General features: G+C 47.0%; 1 protein-coding gene across 1 annotated transcript; it reads right to left on the reverse strand.

Moving 5' to 3' along the window:
• POLR2G (RNA polymerase II subunit G) lies at window positions 1–7,242 on the reverse strand. Its single transcript, XM_053562255.1, has 8 exons — window positions 7,099–7,242; window positions 6,861–6,970; window positions 4,025–4,184; window positions 2,554–2,604; window positions 2,098–2,163; window positions 650–721; window positions 432–465; window positions 1–214 (listed from the first exon to the last, which is right to left on the reverse strand). Exons 1-8 carry the CDS (start codon window positions 7,108–7,110, stop codon window positions 201–203), a joined length of 519 nt encoding a protein of 172 aa, XP_053418230.1. The 5' UTR covers window positions 7,111–7,242; the 3' UTR covers window positions 1–200.
• Window positions 7,243–17,562: the final 10,320 nt, after the last annotated feature.

The following is a 17,562-nucleotide window of genomic DNA, read 5'->3' on the forward strand; positions in this document are numbered from 1 at the left end:
TGAGAACTAAGAATACTTTATGGTGAGAACACATAAATCAAAAAACCAAGAACAGCAGCTAAGCCAAAAGTGTCAGGTTTCTTCTGAGACAAGGTACCTTCCTTGCCTTTCCAACAGCCGCTGGACTAGGCCTCTGGACAACACGGTAAATGTAACAATCAACTTCCTAGATCAGGACCAAAAGGAGGAAGCTCCCATGCTCAGCTCACAAGTCCTGGGGAAACAGGAATAGCACATCAGTTAGACCCAGAATTTGCAAGCCAATCACATACTTCCCATCCCAAGAGCAGGGCACATGTCTGGATCTTCCAAACAGACAGAATGAAAGTTTCTTACATCTCTGACTCAGTCATTTAATCCTTATATCTACTCCCCACCCGACACACCCCTCCTCCAGGCAATAGCCCTGGCAGGTATAACCGGGCACTCACCCAAGTAATCGTCCATCAGGGAGCCAATAGCAAACTGCAGAAGGTAAAAAGAAAATGAAGCCAAGGCAAGCACAGAACCATGCTTCTCCCTGAAACCCCAGGCCTTCTCCCACCCATCCCTTCTTCCTGGCAGAAGAGTATAGAATCCCGACAAACTGTGAGTGGTAAATAAAAACAACAGCTCTCAGATCTGCCTGGCAGGGAGAAAAGAGACTCACAATGTCATTCTTATCCACACGGGTCCCCACAATTTTCAAGCGGATCTCATCATCCTGCTGAATCACAATGTCCTAAGGAGAAGAACAAATAGTATACTGATGCTCCTTGACTTACTATGGGGTTACTTTTTTTTTTTTTGAGACAGAGTCTCAAGCTATCACCCTGGGTACAGTGCTGTGGCATCGCACCTCAGAGCAACCTCTAACTCTTGGGCTTAAGCGATTCTCTTGCCTCAGCCTCCCAAGTAGCTGGAACTACAGTTACCCACTGCTATTTGTTGGTTTAGTTGTCATTGTTGTCCAGGCCCAGGCTGGATTCAAACCTACCATCTCTGTTGTATGTGGCTGATGCCCAAGCTGCTGAGCTACAGGCACTGAGCCAGGGTTACTTCCTGATAACTGAATGTCAGTACATCAGCTTCCTACCATCATAAAGTTGAAAAATCATAAATCAGGCCAGGCATGGTGGCTCATACCTGTAATCCCAGCACTCTGGGAGGCTGAATTTCTTGAGCTAGGGAGTTGGAGACCAGCCTGAGCAAAAGCAAGACCCCATCTCTACTAAAATTGGAAAAACTAGCTGGTGTTGTGGCAGGCACCTGTAATCCCAGCTACTCGGCAGGCTGAGGCAAGAGGATGGCTTTAACCCAAGAGTTTGAGACGGCTGTGAGCTATGGCACCATGGCTATCAACCCAGGATAACAAAGTAGAAAAAAAAGTTTTTTTTTCTGTTCCCAAAAAAAACAAAAAAGAAGATGCTGGGCTAAGTGGCTCATGCCTATAATTCTAACACTCTGGGAGGCTGAGGCAGGTGGACTGCCTGAGCTCACACATTTGAAACCAGCCTGAGCAAGAGCAAGACCCTGTCTCTAAAAATAGCCAGGTGCTATGGCAGGTGCCTATAATCCCAGCTACTCGGGAGGCTATGACAAGATAATCACTTGAGCCCAAGAGTTTGAGGTTGCTATGAACTATGACACCACAGCACTTTACCACAGGTCACAGAGTGAAACTCTGGCAAAAAAAAAAAAGAGGCTTGACACCTGTAGCACAATGGTTATGGTGCCAGCCACATACACCAAGGGTGGCAGCTTCAAACTTGGCCTGGGTCAGCTAAACAACTGCAACAAAAAAATAAAAAATGGCCGGGCGTTGTGGCAGGCATCTATGGTCCCAGCTATTTGGGAGGCTGAGGCAGGTGAATCGCTTAAGCCCAAGAGTTTGAGGTTGCTGAGACTGTCTCAAAAAAAAAAAAAGAAAGAAAGAAAGAGAGAGGGAGAGACAGTAAAGAAAAAAAAAGAAGAGGAGAAGGGAAGGGGAGGGGTCATAAATCAAACCATTGTAAATAGGGGACCATCTATACTCACACATCCCCAAGTGAATATTCTCCTTCAGAGTAATTGATTCTCTCCTCCCCCTTACTGACTGACTTCTTCCTATCTACTCACCTCATCCACTGTCTTGTAACATGGTGGGTTGGAATTAGGATCAAACTCCATTTCTGATGGAATGGACTAAAAAGAAAATGAGACTAGGTCAGCGTTTTTGTTTTTTTTTTTTTGATAGGGGGTCTCACTTTTTGCCCTCAGTAGAGTGTCGTGGTGTCACAGTTCACAGCAACCTCAAAGTCTTGGGCTCAAGTGATCCTTTTGCCTCAGCCTCCCAAGTAGCTGGGACTACAGGCCCTACCACAATGCCCAGCTATTTTTAGAAATTGAGGTTGCTATGCTCAGGATGGTCTTAAACTCCTGAGGTCAGGGAACCCACCTGCCTTGTCCTCCCAGAGTGCTGGGATTACAGGTATGAGCCACCATGCCTGGCCTTAGGTCAGCACTTTAAATGCAAGCTTTAATAGATAGCAATGAATGGGTGTCTTTAGTCCTACCTTGCATGCATAGACTTACATGTCGGGAGATGAAGCAAGACATGGGTCCAATTTCTGTGAAGAGTCCAACCTAGAAGAAAAATAAGGGATCTTACTTTTTTTTTTTTTGCAGTTTTTGGCAGGGGCTGGGTTTGAACCTGCCACCTCCGGCAAATGGGGCCAGCGCCCCACTCCTTTGAGACACAGGCACCGCCCATGATCTTACTTTTGATATTACCCACCAGCCAAGTCTTTTAAGTTTCCCATCATTATCTGATTCCTAATAATATTATTCGTGTTTTGAAACCAGTCTGAATTGTAGCATTTCTTGTCATTTCATTCTCCTTTTTCTTTTCCTTATACAGGGTCTTGCTCTGTTGCCCAGGCTAGAGTGCAGCGGCACCATCATAGCTGCTGAAACCTCAAACTCCTGGGGTCAAGAGAACCTCATGCCTTAGCCTCCTTCGTAGCTGGGACTACAGGTGCACTCAACATACCAGGCTAAGGGATTCTGTAGAGATAGGGTCCCAAGCTAGTCTCAAATTTCTCACCTCAAGCAATCTTCCTGCGTTGGCCTACCTAGTATTACAGATGTGAGCCACTGTGCCCAGCCATAGCCACTCTCTATTTTTTTTTTTAAGAGGCGGGGTCTCCTACCTCTAAATAGACAAAAAAATAAATAAAGCAAATTAAGTGAATATAGTGTAGTTGTAAAGAGCTTATCCCTGGGAATTTAAGTCCAAAATTTTTTTTTTTTTTTTTTTTGGCCGGGGCTGGGTTTGAACACGCCACCTCCGGCATATGGGACTGGCGCCCTACTCCTTGAGCCACAGGCGCTGCCCTTAAGTCCAAAATTTGAATACCTATTGACCACATGTCCTTGGCCAATATACTTAACTTCTCTAAGATTCAGTTTCTATTAAAAAGGATAGAAGTGGCTGGGCATGGTGGTTCATGTTTGCAATCCCAGCTACTTGGGAGGCTAAGGAGACATCTCACTTAAGCCCAGGGGTTCTAGGCTACACTGAACTAGCACCACTGCACTCTTGCCTGAGCAATACACCAAGACCCTATCTCAAAAGAAAAAAGAATGGATAGAAGTACACCCACTTTACAGTCATTGTGAGTCCTTGCTCATTACCTAGCCCCCGGCAACCTCCAGCTATTGGGCTTAGGTAATTCTCTTGCCTCAGCCTCCCAAGTAGCCAGGACTACAGGCGCCTACCACAATGCCGGGCTATTTTTTTGTTGTTGCAGTTTGGCTGGGGCCAGGTTTGAACCCACCTCCTCAGCCACACTGAGGCTGAGCCACATTACTCACTGAGCCACAGGCGCCGTGACTATTATTTTTTACTCCCCCCAACCTGAGTTAGTCAGGGCAAGATTACCACGTAATTTGACAGGTGAGGAGAACGAAGCACAAGAAGTAAAGTGACTTAACCAAAGGCATAGAGTGGTGTCGAGATCCAACCCAGACCTTCCTAGACTGGCTTCCCTATGTATGGTCTCACCTTGTTAACCTGAGTGACAACAGCATCCACAACTTCTCCTTTAAAGGGCCGGAAAACAATGGCCTTGTACTTAACTGGATAAAGGACAAAGCCTCGGCCTGGCTGGATCACACCAGCACCAATATTGTCAATGGTGGTGACAGCAATTACAAAGCCATACCTGAGAAGAGGATGAGAAAGAGAAATGACTGTGAGTTGAAGAGCTTTGAAAGCCACCTGCAACAAGTCACTGAGCTTGAGGTTTTGGGGGAAGCAAAAGGAGAAGTAGGTAGCACCTCTGCCCCCAGAGAGCTTAATGACCAGAAGACAGGGCACAGGCGGCGCCTGTAGCTCAGTGGGTAGGGCTCCAGCCACATATACCAAGGGTGGGTTTGGACCCAGCCCTGGCCAGCTAAAAACAATGACAACTGCAACAAAAAAAAAATAGCTGGGCACTGTGGCGGGTGCCCATAGTCCCAGCTACTTGGGAGGCTGCCTTAAGAGCTATGACGGCACAGCTTTCTACCTAGGGCAACAGCTTGAGACTTTGTCTCAAAAAAAAAAAAAAGAGGGCGGTGCCTGTGGCTCAGTGAGTAGGGCGCGGGCCCCATATACCAAGGGCAGTGGGTTCAAACTGAGCCGGGCCAAACTGGAAAAAATACCTAGGTGTTGTGGTGGCGCCTGTGGTCCAAGCTACTCGGGAGGCTGAGGCAAGAGAATCACCTAAGCCCAGGAGTTGGAGGTTGCTGTGAGCTGTGACACCACAGCACTCTACCTAGGGTGACAAAGTGGGACTGTCTCTAAAAAATATAATAATTAATTAAATAAATAAAAAGATTTTAAAAAAAGAAAGAAAGAAAGACAGGGCACAGATCAGTATCAGATCAAACAGATCAAATGCTGCGCTGGGGCTGGGTGCCTGTAGCACAGTGGTTATGATGCCAGCCACATGCATCCAGGGTGGCAGGTTTGGACCTGGCCCGGGCCTGCTAAACAACTGCACCAACAAAAAAAAATAGCAGGGCCTCGTGGCAGGTGCCTGTTGTCCCAACAACTTGGGAGGCTGAGCCAAGAGAATTGCTTAAGCCCAAGGTTTGAGGTTGCTGCGAGCTGTGACGCCACGGCACTCTACCGAGGATGACATACTGAGACTCTATCTCAAAAAGAAAAGGACAAATGCCATGAAAGCTGTGTTAACCAGTTTGATTAAAATATTTCAAATTGTAGGGCGGTGCCTGTGGCTCAAGGAGTAGGGCGCCGGTCCCATATGCCGGAGGTGGCGGGTTCAAACCTAGCCCCGGCCAAAAACCAAAAAAAAAAAAATATATATATATATATATATATTTCAAATTGTATATAAAACCAGCACATTGTACCCCATGATTGCATTAATATACACAGCTATGATTTAATTTAAAAAAAAAAAAAAGGGCGGCGCCTGTGGCTCAGTGGGTAGGGCACCGGTCCCATATACCTAGGGTGGTGGGTTCAAACCCAGCCCCAGCCAAAATGCAACAAAAAAATAGCCGGGCGTTGTGGTGGGCGCCTGTAGTCCCAGCTACTCAGGAGGCTGAGGCAAGAGAATCGCCTAAGCCCAGGAATTGGAGATTGCTGTGAGCTGTGTGATGCCACAGCACACTACTGAGGGCGACAAAGTGAGACTCTGTCTCTACAAAAAAAAAAAAATTAAAATGCTTCTCTGGTAATTTTATAATAAATGTGCTATAAAGCTGCAGTCTTTGAACCAACAGTCCTCAATCTTTGGAGTGCTTCAGAATTATCTTTTTTTTTTTTTTGTAGAGACAGAGTCTCACTTTATGGCCCTCGGTAGAGTGCCGTGGCCTCACCCAGCTCACAGCAACCTCCAACTCCTGCGCTTAAGCGATTCTCTTGCCTCAGCCTCCCGAGTAGCTGGGACTACAGGCGCCCGCCACAACGCCCGGCTACAGAATTATCTTATTAAAATGCAGATTCTCACACCTGACCCCAGAGCGTCTTGATTCCTTAGCAAATAATGAGGCTCAGGAACCTGCATCTTCAAAACCTCAGGTTGGCTGAGTGTGGTGGCTCATGCCTGGTGGATTGCTTGAGCTCAGGAGTTCGAGACATGCCTGAGCAAAAAGCAAGATCCTGTAGCTACTAAAAATAGAAAAAACTGAGGCAAGATGATCGTTTGAATCCAAAAGTTGGAGGTTGCTGTGAGCTATGACGCCACTGCACTCAACCCAGGATGACAGGTTGAGACTCTGTCTCAAAAAAAAAAAAAAAAAAAAAACCCTCAGGTTATTCTGATGCTGGAGGCCCAAGTACTCCACTGCCCTGGGCTGAGTCCCCACTCATCAATAGCACCCTCTGAGCCACCTCTCCGTGCAAAGTCCAAGTCCCAGCCCTCTTCCTTCCTCCCTCAAACTCTCGGCCTGCTTTTTCTGGTCATTCTGGAAACACAGAGGCTAATGATGTCCCATGCTGTCCCTGGGCACACAGGACAGAGAAAACAAACAGAATCACAGAGGGAGAACAGAAAAAGGAACAATGATTAGCGTGTGAGCCCCACAAGGGTTGGCCTCTTGTTTACCACATATTCCCAGAGACCAACACAGGGGCTGGAACACAGCAAGAGTTTGGAAAATGTTTGCAGAGTAAATGAATGACCTCAGCTAAGGGACGTCTTGTTATCCATCTTTGCAGAGTGCGCCATAGTAACCCAAATCAGGAAGCAGTTGGCTGCCTGCGGCGACAGGGCTCCTCCTAGCCCAGCCGGAGGCAGGGCCTTGCAGGATGAGTAGGGGATGGGGACGGGTTGCAGCTAATAGCTCTGCGCGCATAAATCTGGCGGCGCAGTGGGAGCGGCACTCACTTCCCCGTGCAGGTCCCCTCCACCTCGGTGAAGAGTTTCTGCTTCACCGTGTTGAGCAAGTTGGGGCCAAAGTAGCGCGGGTGCAGCAGGATTTCGTGCTCCAAGGAGATCTGCGGGGACCAGAGGGATGAAGACCAGGCCAGGTTAGGTTAGGGAGCGAGAAGCCGCCCCTCGCCCCGGCACTGGCCTAGCTCCTCTTTTCTACCCCTCCTGGACCGCCTCCCGGTACCCTGCTCACGTGGTAGAACATCTTCCCGGAGCAAACTGGAAGGAAGAATCCACACCTCCCGCGGCTCCGGGGTCTCCACCGGAAATATACGTAGCCAACCTATCCCATTTCCGGGACTGCAATGGTGAAGGGGAGGCACCTAACAGCTTCTGAGGGTCTGATTGGGCCTCGCTGTCAAGGACGGGAAAACTAAAGCTCCGCCCCTCACAGTCCGCCGGCCATCATAGGACTGACTTCAATAAATTCCCGGTGTGTTATAGGTGTTCGGTAAATACTTTTAACGGAATTAATTCATTAGTGAAAGATGACATAGTGAAGCGCTTTAACCGTGCGCATTTATTTTGTAAATATTTAAAGTCTTCTTTTACATAGTAAGCACTGTAACTAGCTGTTCTTTTAATCCATAGAGCAACCTCAGGAGGCAGGCTTTATTGTTATTCCCATTTACAGATGAGGTCGCAAGCTCAGAAGGTTGAGGTCATTCAGAGCCTGGATTCAAATTCAGGGTATCCAACTCCAAGACTTGCATATTCAGGCATTCCAGACTTTCCATGCATCCATTCATTCAACAGACATTTATTGAGCATCCAGGCTGTACTGGAAGTTTGGAGATGAAGCAGCCAAAATCAGAGTGTACAGGACAGCGCTCCTTCCTGGTGTGAGAACTATATTGCTGCACTCCTCACAACCGTTCCTCTCCCTGCACATGGGTTATCCAGGACTTAGGAGCCCTCCTCTGTTATCTCAACTCTGCCCACACTTTTGTAAATAATCCCTTTATTAAATTTACCCGGATTAAGCAGAGTAAGTGTGTAATGTCTCCTGCTGAATCCTTGACTGATTCAGACCTGTGAAAAATGCTCAGCAAAAGCATATGGTTCTACAGCCAGAGCAGTATATCCCACCTTGAACAAACTCACTGTTGCCCAAGTAAGTCTAGATATACTGTAAGTAAAAGAACCTGACCTGCCCTCCTGCAAGAACAGAATCCACATGCTTCCTTAGAGCTGTCATAACAGCGAAGGCACACTTGTTTCCAATGAAAGCACATATATTGAAAATAAAATGGGGCAGCGCCTGTGGCTCAGTCGGTAAGGCGCCGGCTCCATGTGCCGAGGGTGGTGGGTTCGAACCCAGCCCCGGCCAAACTGCAACAAAAAATAGCCGGGCGTTGTGGCGGGCGCCTGTAGTCCCAGCTACTCAGGAGGCTGAGGCAAGAGAATCGCTTAAGCCCAGGTGTTGGAGGTTGCTGTGAGCTGTGTGAGGCCACGGCACTCTACTGAGGGCCATAAAGTGAGACCCTGTCTCTACAAAAAAAAAAAAAAAAAAGAACATAAAATGGAGTTTGTCAGGCTGGGGCAGACATGACACAGCTGGTCTACACCTCTGGTCTCCCATTCTTAAAGTTTTATAAATTTAGCTCCCACCCTTAAGATCCCCAAGTGGAATACTTTAGGAATTAACTTTTAAATTAGAAATGTAATAGATTGTTAGGCGGATTATTATTTAAAATAAGGGTTATTCTGAGGCAAGAGAATCTCTTTTTTTTTTTTTTTGTAGAGACAGAGTCTCACTGTACCGCCCTTGGGTAGAGTGCCGTGGCCTCACACAGCTCACAGCAACCTCCAACTCCTGGGCTTACGTGATTCTCTTGCCTCAGCCTCCCGAGCAGTTGGGACTACAGGCGCCCGCCACAACGCCCGGCTATTTTTTGGTTGCAGTTTGGCCGGGGCTGGGTGCAAGAGAATCTCTTTTTTTTTTTTTTTTTGTAGAGACAGAGTCTCACTTTATCACCCTTGGTAGAGTGCCGTGGTGTCACACAGCTCACAGCAACCTCCAACTCCTAGGCTTAGGCGATTCTCTTGCCTCAGCCTCCCAAGTAGCTGGGATTACAGGCGCCCGCCACAACGCCCGGCTATTTTTTTGTTGCAGTTTGGCCGGGGCCGGGTTTGAACCCACCACCCTCGGCATGTGAGGCCGGCGCCCTACCCGCTGAGCCACAGGCGCCGCCCGCAAGAGAATCTCTTAAACCCAAGAGTTTGAGATTGCTGTGAGCTATGATGCCACAGCATTCTACTGAGGGTGACATAACTGACACTCTGTCTCAAACAATAACAAAAAAATGTAATTAGAGATTTATCTGACTCTAATACTGATGAAAAAAAACCGCAAGGGTGGTGCCTGTGGCTCAAAGGAGTGGGGCGCGGCCCCATATGCCGGAGGTGGGGGGTTCAGGCCAGCCCTGGCCAAAACCTGCAAAAGCCTTAAGGCTCAACAAAGATCGCCTGTTAACTACACTGGAAAAAATTTTGTACCATATTAAATACTATCTACTATGTCTATATGGATACCTCAAGAAAAAATTAAAACCTAAAAAAATTTCCCAGTAAGTGATGTGGCTACAAAACAGCCTCACAAGTGGCCCCACAACCAGCAGATTGTCTTTTCTTTGTCTTAATTTTTTTTTTTTTTTGTTTTTTGTTTTTTGAGACAGAGTCTCAAGCTATCACCCTGGGTAGAGTGCTGTCGCATCATAGCTCACAGCAGCCTCCAACTCTTGGGCTCAAGTGATCCTCTTCCCTCAGTTTTTCTATTTTTAGTAGAGATTGGGGTCTCGCTTTTTGCTCAGCTGGTCTCAAACCTATGAGCTCAAGCTATCCACCCACCTCGGCCTCCCAGAGTGCTAGTGAGACAGGACGAGTGGCTCCCAGCCATTTTGTGGAGCTGGGGGTAGGAGGAGGGGCACAGACTAGCTGCCTCTGCCTTGGCTGTGTTCATACCCTGGCAGCAAGCAGAAGAACCAGCCGGCTGAAGGGGTAGGCAGGGGGCCCCTGCAGGAGGATCCAGTAGCCAGAGGGGCCAGACAACTGCTGGGGAGACATCAGCACCTTAGGCTGAACAGGGAACCCCCATTTTCTAGGCCTGGTTAATTTCATGTAAGTTACTTAGACCTGGGAATGAAAGGCATTGTAGCCATTCATTCAGGTCCCAGACTTGTCCCAAACTTGCTGTCCCAGATACATTGTCCCTAATAGGCTAAATGTAACTACTGAGTATCCCCGATACACAGAGGGTCTTAAAACATGCTAAATGTAACTATCAACATGCTAAATGTAACTACAGAGGGCCCCATGTGACTATATATACCCCTAGACAGAGAGGAAGAGAGAGCACTTTTCTCTCCTGACTCTCTGGTGTTTTTGTATTATTTTCTGTAAATAAATCCTGTCTTACCACTGATCTGTAGTCTGTGGATTCATTCTTCAAATCACTGAAACCAAGAACTTACTGAAGATGAAAATCCGACATCGTATTTGGGGGCTCACGTCCGGGATTGATGATCTGTGGTAAGCAGTGGGACCACTTACCTCTATCCTGCTTTTCTCTATAGTTATAATAATGGAGATTAATAATTTTAATGCCCATCAGTCAGTAAATGTGCATAGTGTGGCTGCCAGGTCCCAGGCAAGAGGCTATTGGGGAATGAACTTTCCACTTCCCCTTGGCTTCAGAAAGAAATCGAAGGGAATGTTAGAAGACTTTTGAAACTGTTCTATATTTACTCCTTTTCTCTGGTTGAGAGCTGAACAAAGAGTTAGCACCCAGAGGCCCTGGGGTCCCCAGCAATGGTTCTGACCCCAGGAAATGGGAGGGCCTTCTGAAAATCGTGTTCTCCCAGCTTTTACTATCTTTTCTTCTCTTCCATGGTCCCAAACTTTTCCTATTTATCTCTGTAGACCTCTTCTGCTTCTCTCTCTCTCCTTGTAGTCTGCATGCTTTGTTAGAATGTTGGTAAAAGATTGCTTTATATACTAGTTAAGTTTGTATGAGCTCATTCTGGTATTTTTCAGATGTTTGAAGTGTGCTTCCAATGTTGTAGGTGTGTTGTAAGGTCCTTTTTATTGCCTTTCAATGCAAACTTAAATTCAATTGGCATTTTCATGAGTCTGAGAAAAAAGGCTAAACCATGTTAACTACAAGTCAGCTCCAAATAAAGGGCAAAAGGACTCCCTACAGGGCTTCTCTGGGCAACTAGAGGCCTGTGAAGGGAAGCCCAGGGCAACTCCCCAAGGCAAGAATGGCCCTAAACCCTCAGCTATAGTTCAGTCTCTTAAAAATGAAGAAAGACAATGAAAATGACCCTGGGGGCGGTGCCTGTGGCTCAGTTGGTAGGGCGCCGGCCCCATATACCGAGGGGGGCGGGTTCAAACCCAGCCCCGGCTGAACTGCAACCAAAAAATAGCTGGGCATTGTGGCGGGCGCCTGTAGTCCCAGCTACTCGGGAGGCTGAGGCAAGAGAATCGCTTAAGCCCAGGAGTTGGAGGTTGTTGTGAGCTGTGTGATGCCACGGCACTCTACCAAGGGCCATAAAGTGAGACTCTGTCTCTACAAAAAAAAAAAGAAAGAAAGAAAATGACAATGGGTATTTGATTTCTTCTGGTTTATTGGTGTAGATGGGAAAGTTTAAAATACTTCCAGGTTTCTTTAAGACTTCAACTAAAAAAAAAAAAAAAAAGAAGGAGAGACTTCAACTGATTGTAACTAATTGTAATGCAAAAGTTTCAAAGTGTCTCTCAACTCTGATTTGTCACTAAGTAATTATTGTTGCCTGGCTAACTTTTGGGAAGGAAAAGGGAGGTTGGTGGGGCGGCACCTGTGCCCAGTGGGTAGGGTGCCAGCCCCATATACTGAGGGTGGCAGGTTTGAACCCCGCCCTGGCCAAACTGCAAGAAAAAATAGCCAGGCATTGTGGCGGGCACCTATAGTCCCAGCTGCTCAGGAGGGTGAGGCAAGAGAATTGCCTAAGCCCGGGAGTTGGAGGTTGCTGTGAGCTGTGATGGCACCACACTCTACCAAGGGTGATAAAGTGAGACTCTGTCTCCACAAAAAAAAAAAAAAGGGGGCGGCACCTGTGGCTCAATGGAGTAGGGCGCTGGCTTCATATACCGAGATGGCAGCTTCAAACCCAGCCCCGGTCAAAAACTGCAAAAAAATAAAAAGAAAAGAAAAGGGAGGTTGGAAAACATAGCATTTAAGACCTGCTATTTTCCTATTTATCTCTATAAGGAAGAAGCTTGTAATGGTTATGTAGAGTTAAATGTGCAAGTACCGCACAGCAATTTTCTCCAGGGCTCATCCCTACTTTGATTGATACTCTGAAGCTGGAGTGGGGAAGGGGCAGAAAGGGGCAGAATATGCATCTGGTGGGACCAGGCTCCCTGATACCTGAGTTCTTACATTATAAGCACAGGAGAGCCAGCGGGTACTAAGTGCTACCCTGGTAAGAGTGGCTAATTCCAGACAAGCGCAGGGACTGATGAGGCCACTGTCCTCAGCGATTCTTCCCCAAGCATTGCAGGGACGCTTCCTTCTGTTTGGCTGGAAGGCTTCTTGGGTTGGTGAGAGGATGCTTTGACAACCCAGGAATACAGGGTGGGATTGATAAAGACGCTGGACATTTGGGTGGCACCTGTGGCTCAGTGAGTAGGGTGCCAGCCCCATATACCAAGGGTGGTGGGTTCAAACCGGGCCCCAGCCAAACTACCACAAAAAAATAGCCGGGCGTTGTGGCGGGCGCCTGTAGTCCCAGCTACTCAGGAGGCTGAGGCAAGAGAATCACGTAAGCCCAAGAGTTAGAGGTTGCTGTGAGCCGTGTGACGCCACGGCACTCTACCCGAGGGCGGTACAGTGAGACTCTGTCTCTACAAAAAAAAAAAAAAAAAAGACACTGGACATTTGTTCTTTCCCACAGATGGGTAACATATTCTCTTGCCAATGGAACACCCCACAGGGCTGCATTCTGAAGCACTGGGACATGTTTAATCCCCAGACGCTGAAAAAAGAATGTATGGTTTTCTTCTGCACCCAGGCCTGGCCTCAGTATCAACTCCCCACTGGTGAACAATGGACTGAAATGACACTATTTTTCAGTTAGATACTTTTTGTAAACAAGAAGAAAAGTGGTCTGAAGTGCCCTATGTGCAAGCTTTCTTTTTCCTCAAGGACAACCCCCAAGTTGTAAAACCTGTCAGATAGATTTAGCTTTCCTGGTTGTAGTAACTTACCCAAATGGTCAGGGAGACGCTGTCACAATCTAGTTCAAACCCAACATCTACTTCTCCTGCACTTTCCTCTGCGCACTCACAAAACCCCAGGAGGGAGGCTGTGTTTTGTCTGGTCCTACTGTGACCCTCAGAAGGCAACCATATCCTTCTTCGTGTCTCTTGGTTGAGACTGTGGGTGGTGAAAGGGGAAGTGGGCCAGTATACACTCTATGTTGTCTGGCAGATTTGAAGCAAATTAAGGTTGATTTAGGAAAATTTTCTGATGACCCCGATAAGTACATAGATTTTCTCCAAGACTAGGACAAAGTTTTGACCTCTCTTACAGAGCTGTAATGTTACTACTAGATCCAACTTTAACTTTTAATGGAAAAAATGAAGTCTTAGATGAAGCTACAAAGTGCGGTGATTTGTGGTCCATGTCCAATTCTGATGGCAGTATGTCTTCTGAGGAAAGGGACATAAGATACCCTACGGGAAGACAGGCAGTTCCCTTTGAGGATCCCAAATGGGACCCTGAGAAACAAGGTGACTGGTGGCGTAAACATTTTCTAACATGTATCCTGGAAGGTTTATGTTGATCCAAGAAAAAGCCTATGAATTATTCTAAGTTATCTACTATTAACCAGGAGCAAAATGAGAGTCCCTCAGCCATTCTTTTTTATAGAGACAGAGTCTCACTTTATCGCCCTTGGTAGAGTGCAATGACATCACAGCTCACAGCAACCTACTCCTGGGCTCAGGCAATTCTCTTCCCTCAGCCTCCCAAGTACCTGGGACTATAGGAGCCCACCACAATGCCTGGCTTTTGTTTTTTAGAGACAGAGTCTCACTTTGTCACCCTCAGTAGAGTGCTGTGGCATCACAGCTTACAGCAACCTCCAGCTCTTGGGCTTAGGCCATTCTCCTGCCTCAGTCTCCCAAGTAGCTTGGGACTACAGGTGCCCACCACAACACCCAGCTATTTTTTTGTTGCAGTTTGGCTGGGGCCAGGTTCAAACCCGCCACCCTTGGTATATGGGGCCGACGCCCTACCCACTGAGCCACAGGTGCTGCCGCCCCCCCACTTTCTTGAGCGGCTTAGGGAGGCGATAAGAAAACACACTCAGTTGACACCCAACTCTTTAGAGGGCCAAATTATTTATTTATTTTTAATTTTTTGAGACAGAGCCTCAAGCTGTCATCCTGGGTAGAGTACTGTGACATCACAGCTCACAGCAACCTCAAACTCATGGGCTCAAGCGATTCTCCTGCCTTTGCCTCCCAAGTAGCTGGGACCACAGGTGCCCACCACAATGCCCGGCTATTTTTTGATTGCAGCCGTCATTGTTGTTTGGCGAGCCCAGGCTGGATTCGAATCTGCCAGCTCAGGTGTATATGGCTGGTGCCTTAGCTGCTTGAGCCACAGGTGCCAACCCTAGAGGGCCAAATTATTTTAAAAGATAAATTTATCACTCAGGTGGCCCCAAACATTTGAAGAAGACTGCAGAAATTGGCTCTAGGCCCAGATCATAACTTGGAGAATCTTCTTAAAATGACCACTGTGGTCTTTTATAACCGAGATCAGGAGAAAGAGGAGGAAAGAGAAAAGGGATATGAAAAGAATGACAACTCTGGGCGGCGCCTGTGGCTCAAGGAGTAGGGTGCCGGTCCCATATGCCGGAGGTGGCAGGTTCAAACCTAGCCCCTGCCAAAAACCACAAAAAAAAAAAGAAAAGAAAAGAATGACAGCTCTAGTAATGGTGCTCCAACAAACGAGCACCTTTCAGGGACAGAGGGAAACAAGAGGCGCTAAGAACAAGTGCTTCCTATGTGGTCAGGCTGGCCACTTCAAAAAAGACTGCCCCCAGCAGCACCACCAGCTGGCCCTTGTCCAGAATGCAAGGATGACCACTGGAGGGTGGCCTGTCCTCAGAGGCAAAGGCCTCTAGGGCCAGTGATCCCATCAGTGCCCAAACTAGACTGAGGGTGCCCAGGGCAGATTCTCATGGCTCCAGCTTGTGTCATCACCCCTCAAGAGCCCCAGGTTTGCCTTATAGTGGAGGGCCAGGAGACAGAATTTCTTGGGTGGTGCCTGTGGCTCAAAGGGGTAAGGCACTGGCCCCATATGCCAGAGGTGGTGGGTTCAAACCCATCCCTGGCCAAAAACTGCAAAAAAAAAAAAGAGGGAGAGAGATAGAATTTCTTCTGAACACTGGAGCCATCTTTTCTGTACTTCTCTCTAACCCTGGCCTTTTATCCCCCAAATCTGTAACTATACAGGGGGTGTCTGGAAAGCCGATTACCAAATTTTTCTCTCAGCCTTTATTATTTTTTTTAAACATTTTTATTTTTTTGTTGTTGTTGCATTTTGGCCCAGGTCGGGTTTGAACACACCACCCTCGGTATGTGGGACTGGTGCCCTACTCACTGATAGGCGCCGCCCTTCTCTCAGCCTTTAAACTGCAATTGGGATGACTGGCTGTTCTCTCACGCCTTCCTAATCATGCCTGAAAGTAGTGCTTCCAGGAACCTATATTATGTCTTCCCTTATTAGAAACAGAAATTAACCCAGAAGTGTGGGCTACTGTATGACAGGTGGGAAGAGCAAGATATGCTCAACCAGTCCAAATTAAATTAAAGAATCCTGCCATCTTGGGCGGCACATGTGGCTCAAAGGAGTGGGGCGCCAGCCCCTTATGCCGGAGGTGGTGGATTCAAACCCAGCCCCAGCCAAAAACTGCAAAAAAAAAAAAAAAAAAAAAAAAGAATCCCACCATCTATCACAATCAAAAACAATATCCTCTAAAAGCAGACGTTAAGAATGGACTAATACCCATAATACAGAATCTAAAAAGACAGAAATTACTAATACCTTGCAATAGTCCATGTAACACTCCTATTCTAGGAGAGCCAAAGCCAAACGGAACTTGGAGACTAGTCCAAGACCTCCACATTATAAATGAAGCGGTCATTCCTCTCCATCCTGTAGTTCCCAATCCATATATTTTATTGTCTTATATCCCTGAAAAGGCTGCCTATTTCACAGTCCTGGACTTAAAAGATGCCTTCTTTTGCATTCCACTTCATGAAAATTCCCAATACCTTTTTGCATTTGAAGACCCTTCTGACTCCAACACCCGGCTCATATGGACTTTGCTACCCCAGGGATTTAGGGACAGCTCCCTCACTTGTTTGGACAAGCCTTAGCCAAAAACTTGAGTCGTTTTTCATACCCTACAGAGACTCTTATTCAGTATACTGATAGTGATACTTTTTGGAGCCCCAGATGCAGGGGAATGACACAAAGCTACACAAATTCTATTAAACTTTCTAGCTGACTGTGGTTACAAAATTTCCAAGGCTAAAACCCAATTATGTGTCCCAGAAGTTTACTATTTGGGTCTCCAGCTTTCACAGGGGAAGAGAGCCTTGGGCAAAGAAAGAATAGAACCAATACTGGCTCACCCTAAACCTCAAACTCTCAAACAACTTCAAGGCTTCTTAGGAATTACAGGCTTTTGCAGACTCTGGATTCCTGGATATAGTGAAATAGCTAGACCACTCTATTCTGTAATTTAAAATGCTCGGGCGGTGCCTGTGGCTCAAGGAGTAGAGCACCGGTCCCATATGCCGGAGGTGGTGGGTTCAAACCCAGCCCTGGCCAAAAAAACACTAAATAAATAAATAAATAAATAAATGAAATGCTCAAAAAGAGGGCCTAGTCACTCTAGAATGGGAACCAGAAGCAAATAAGGCATTCCAAGAGCCGAAAACTGCTCTTTTGCAGGCCCCTGCTTTGAGTCTTCCTACTGGACAACAGTTTAATCTGTATATTACAGAACGAACTGGAATTGCCCTGGGAGTTTGGCCCAACACCAGGGTCCAGTTTTACAACCTGTAGCATATCTTAGTAAAGAAATTGACACTGCGGCCAAGGGATGCCCACTTTGTCTACAGATTGTAGTAGCCCTCTTTTTTTTTTTTTTTTGTAGAGACAGAGTTTCACTTTATCGCCCTTGGTAGAGTGCCATGGCGTCACACAGCTCACAGTAACCTCCAACTCCTGGGCTTAGGTGATTCTCCTGCCTCAGCCTCCCGAGTAGCTGGGACTACAGGCACCTGCCACAACGCCCGGCTATTTTTTTGTTGCAGTTTGGCCTGGGCCGGGTTTGAACCCGCCACCCTCGGTATATGGGGCCGGCGCCCTGCTCACTGAGCCACAGGCGCCGCCCAGCTATAGCCCTCTTAACCCCAGAAGCAACCAAGCTAACTTTAGGAAGAGATCTAATTATTTACATTTCTCATGACCTTACTGGGCTTTTAAATTCAAAAAGCAATCTTTGGCTGTCAGATAACCGCCTTCTTAAATATCAAGCCTTATTACTAGAAGGACCAGTGCTACAATTATGCACCTGTGCTGCTCTGAATC

Source organism: Nycticebus coucang, chromosome 14 (genome assembly GCF_027406575.1).
Source record: "Nycticebus coucang isolate mNycCou1 chromosome 14, mNycCou1.pri, whole genome shotgun sequence".
Taxonomy (NCBI): Eukaryota; Metazoa; Chordata; class Mammalia; order Primates; family Lorisidae; genus Nycticebus; species Nycticebus coucang.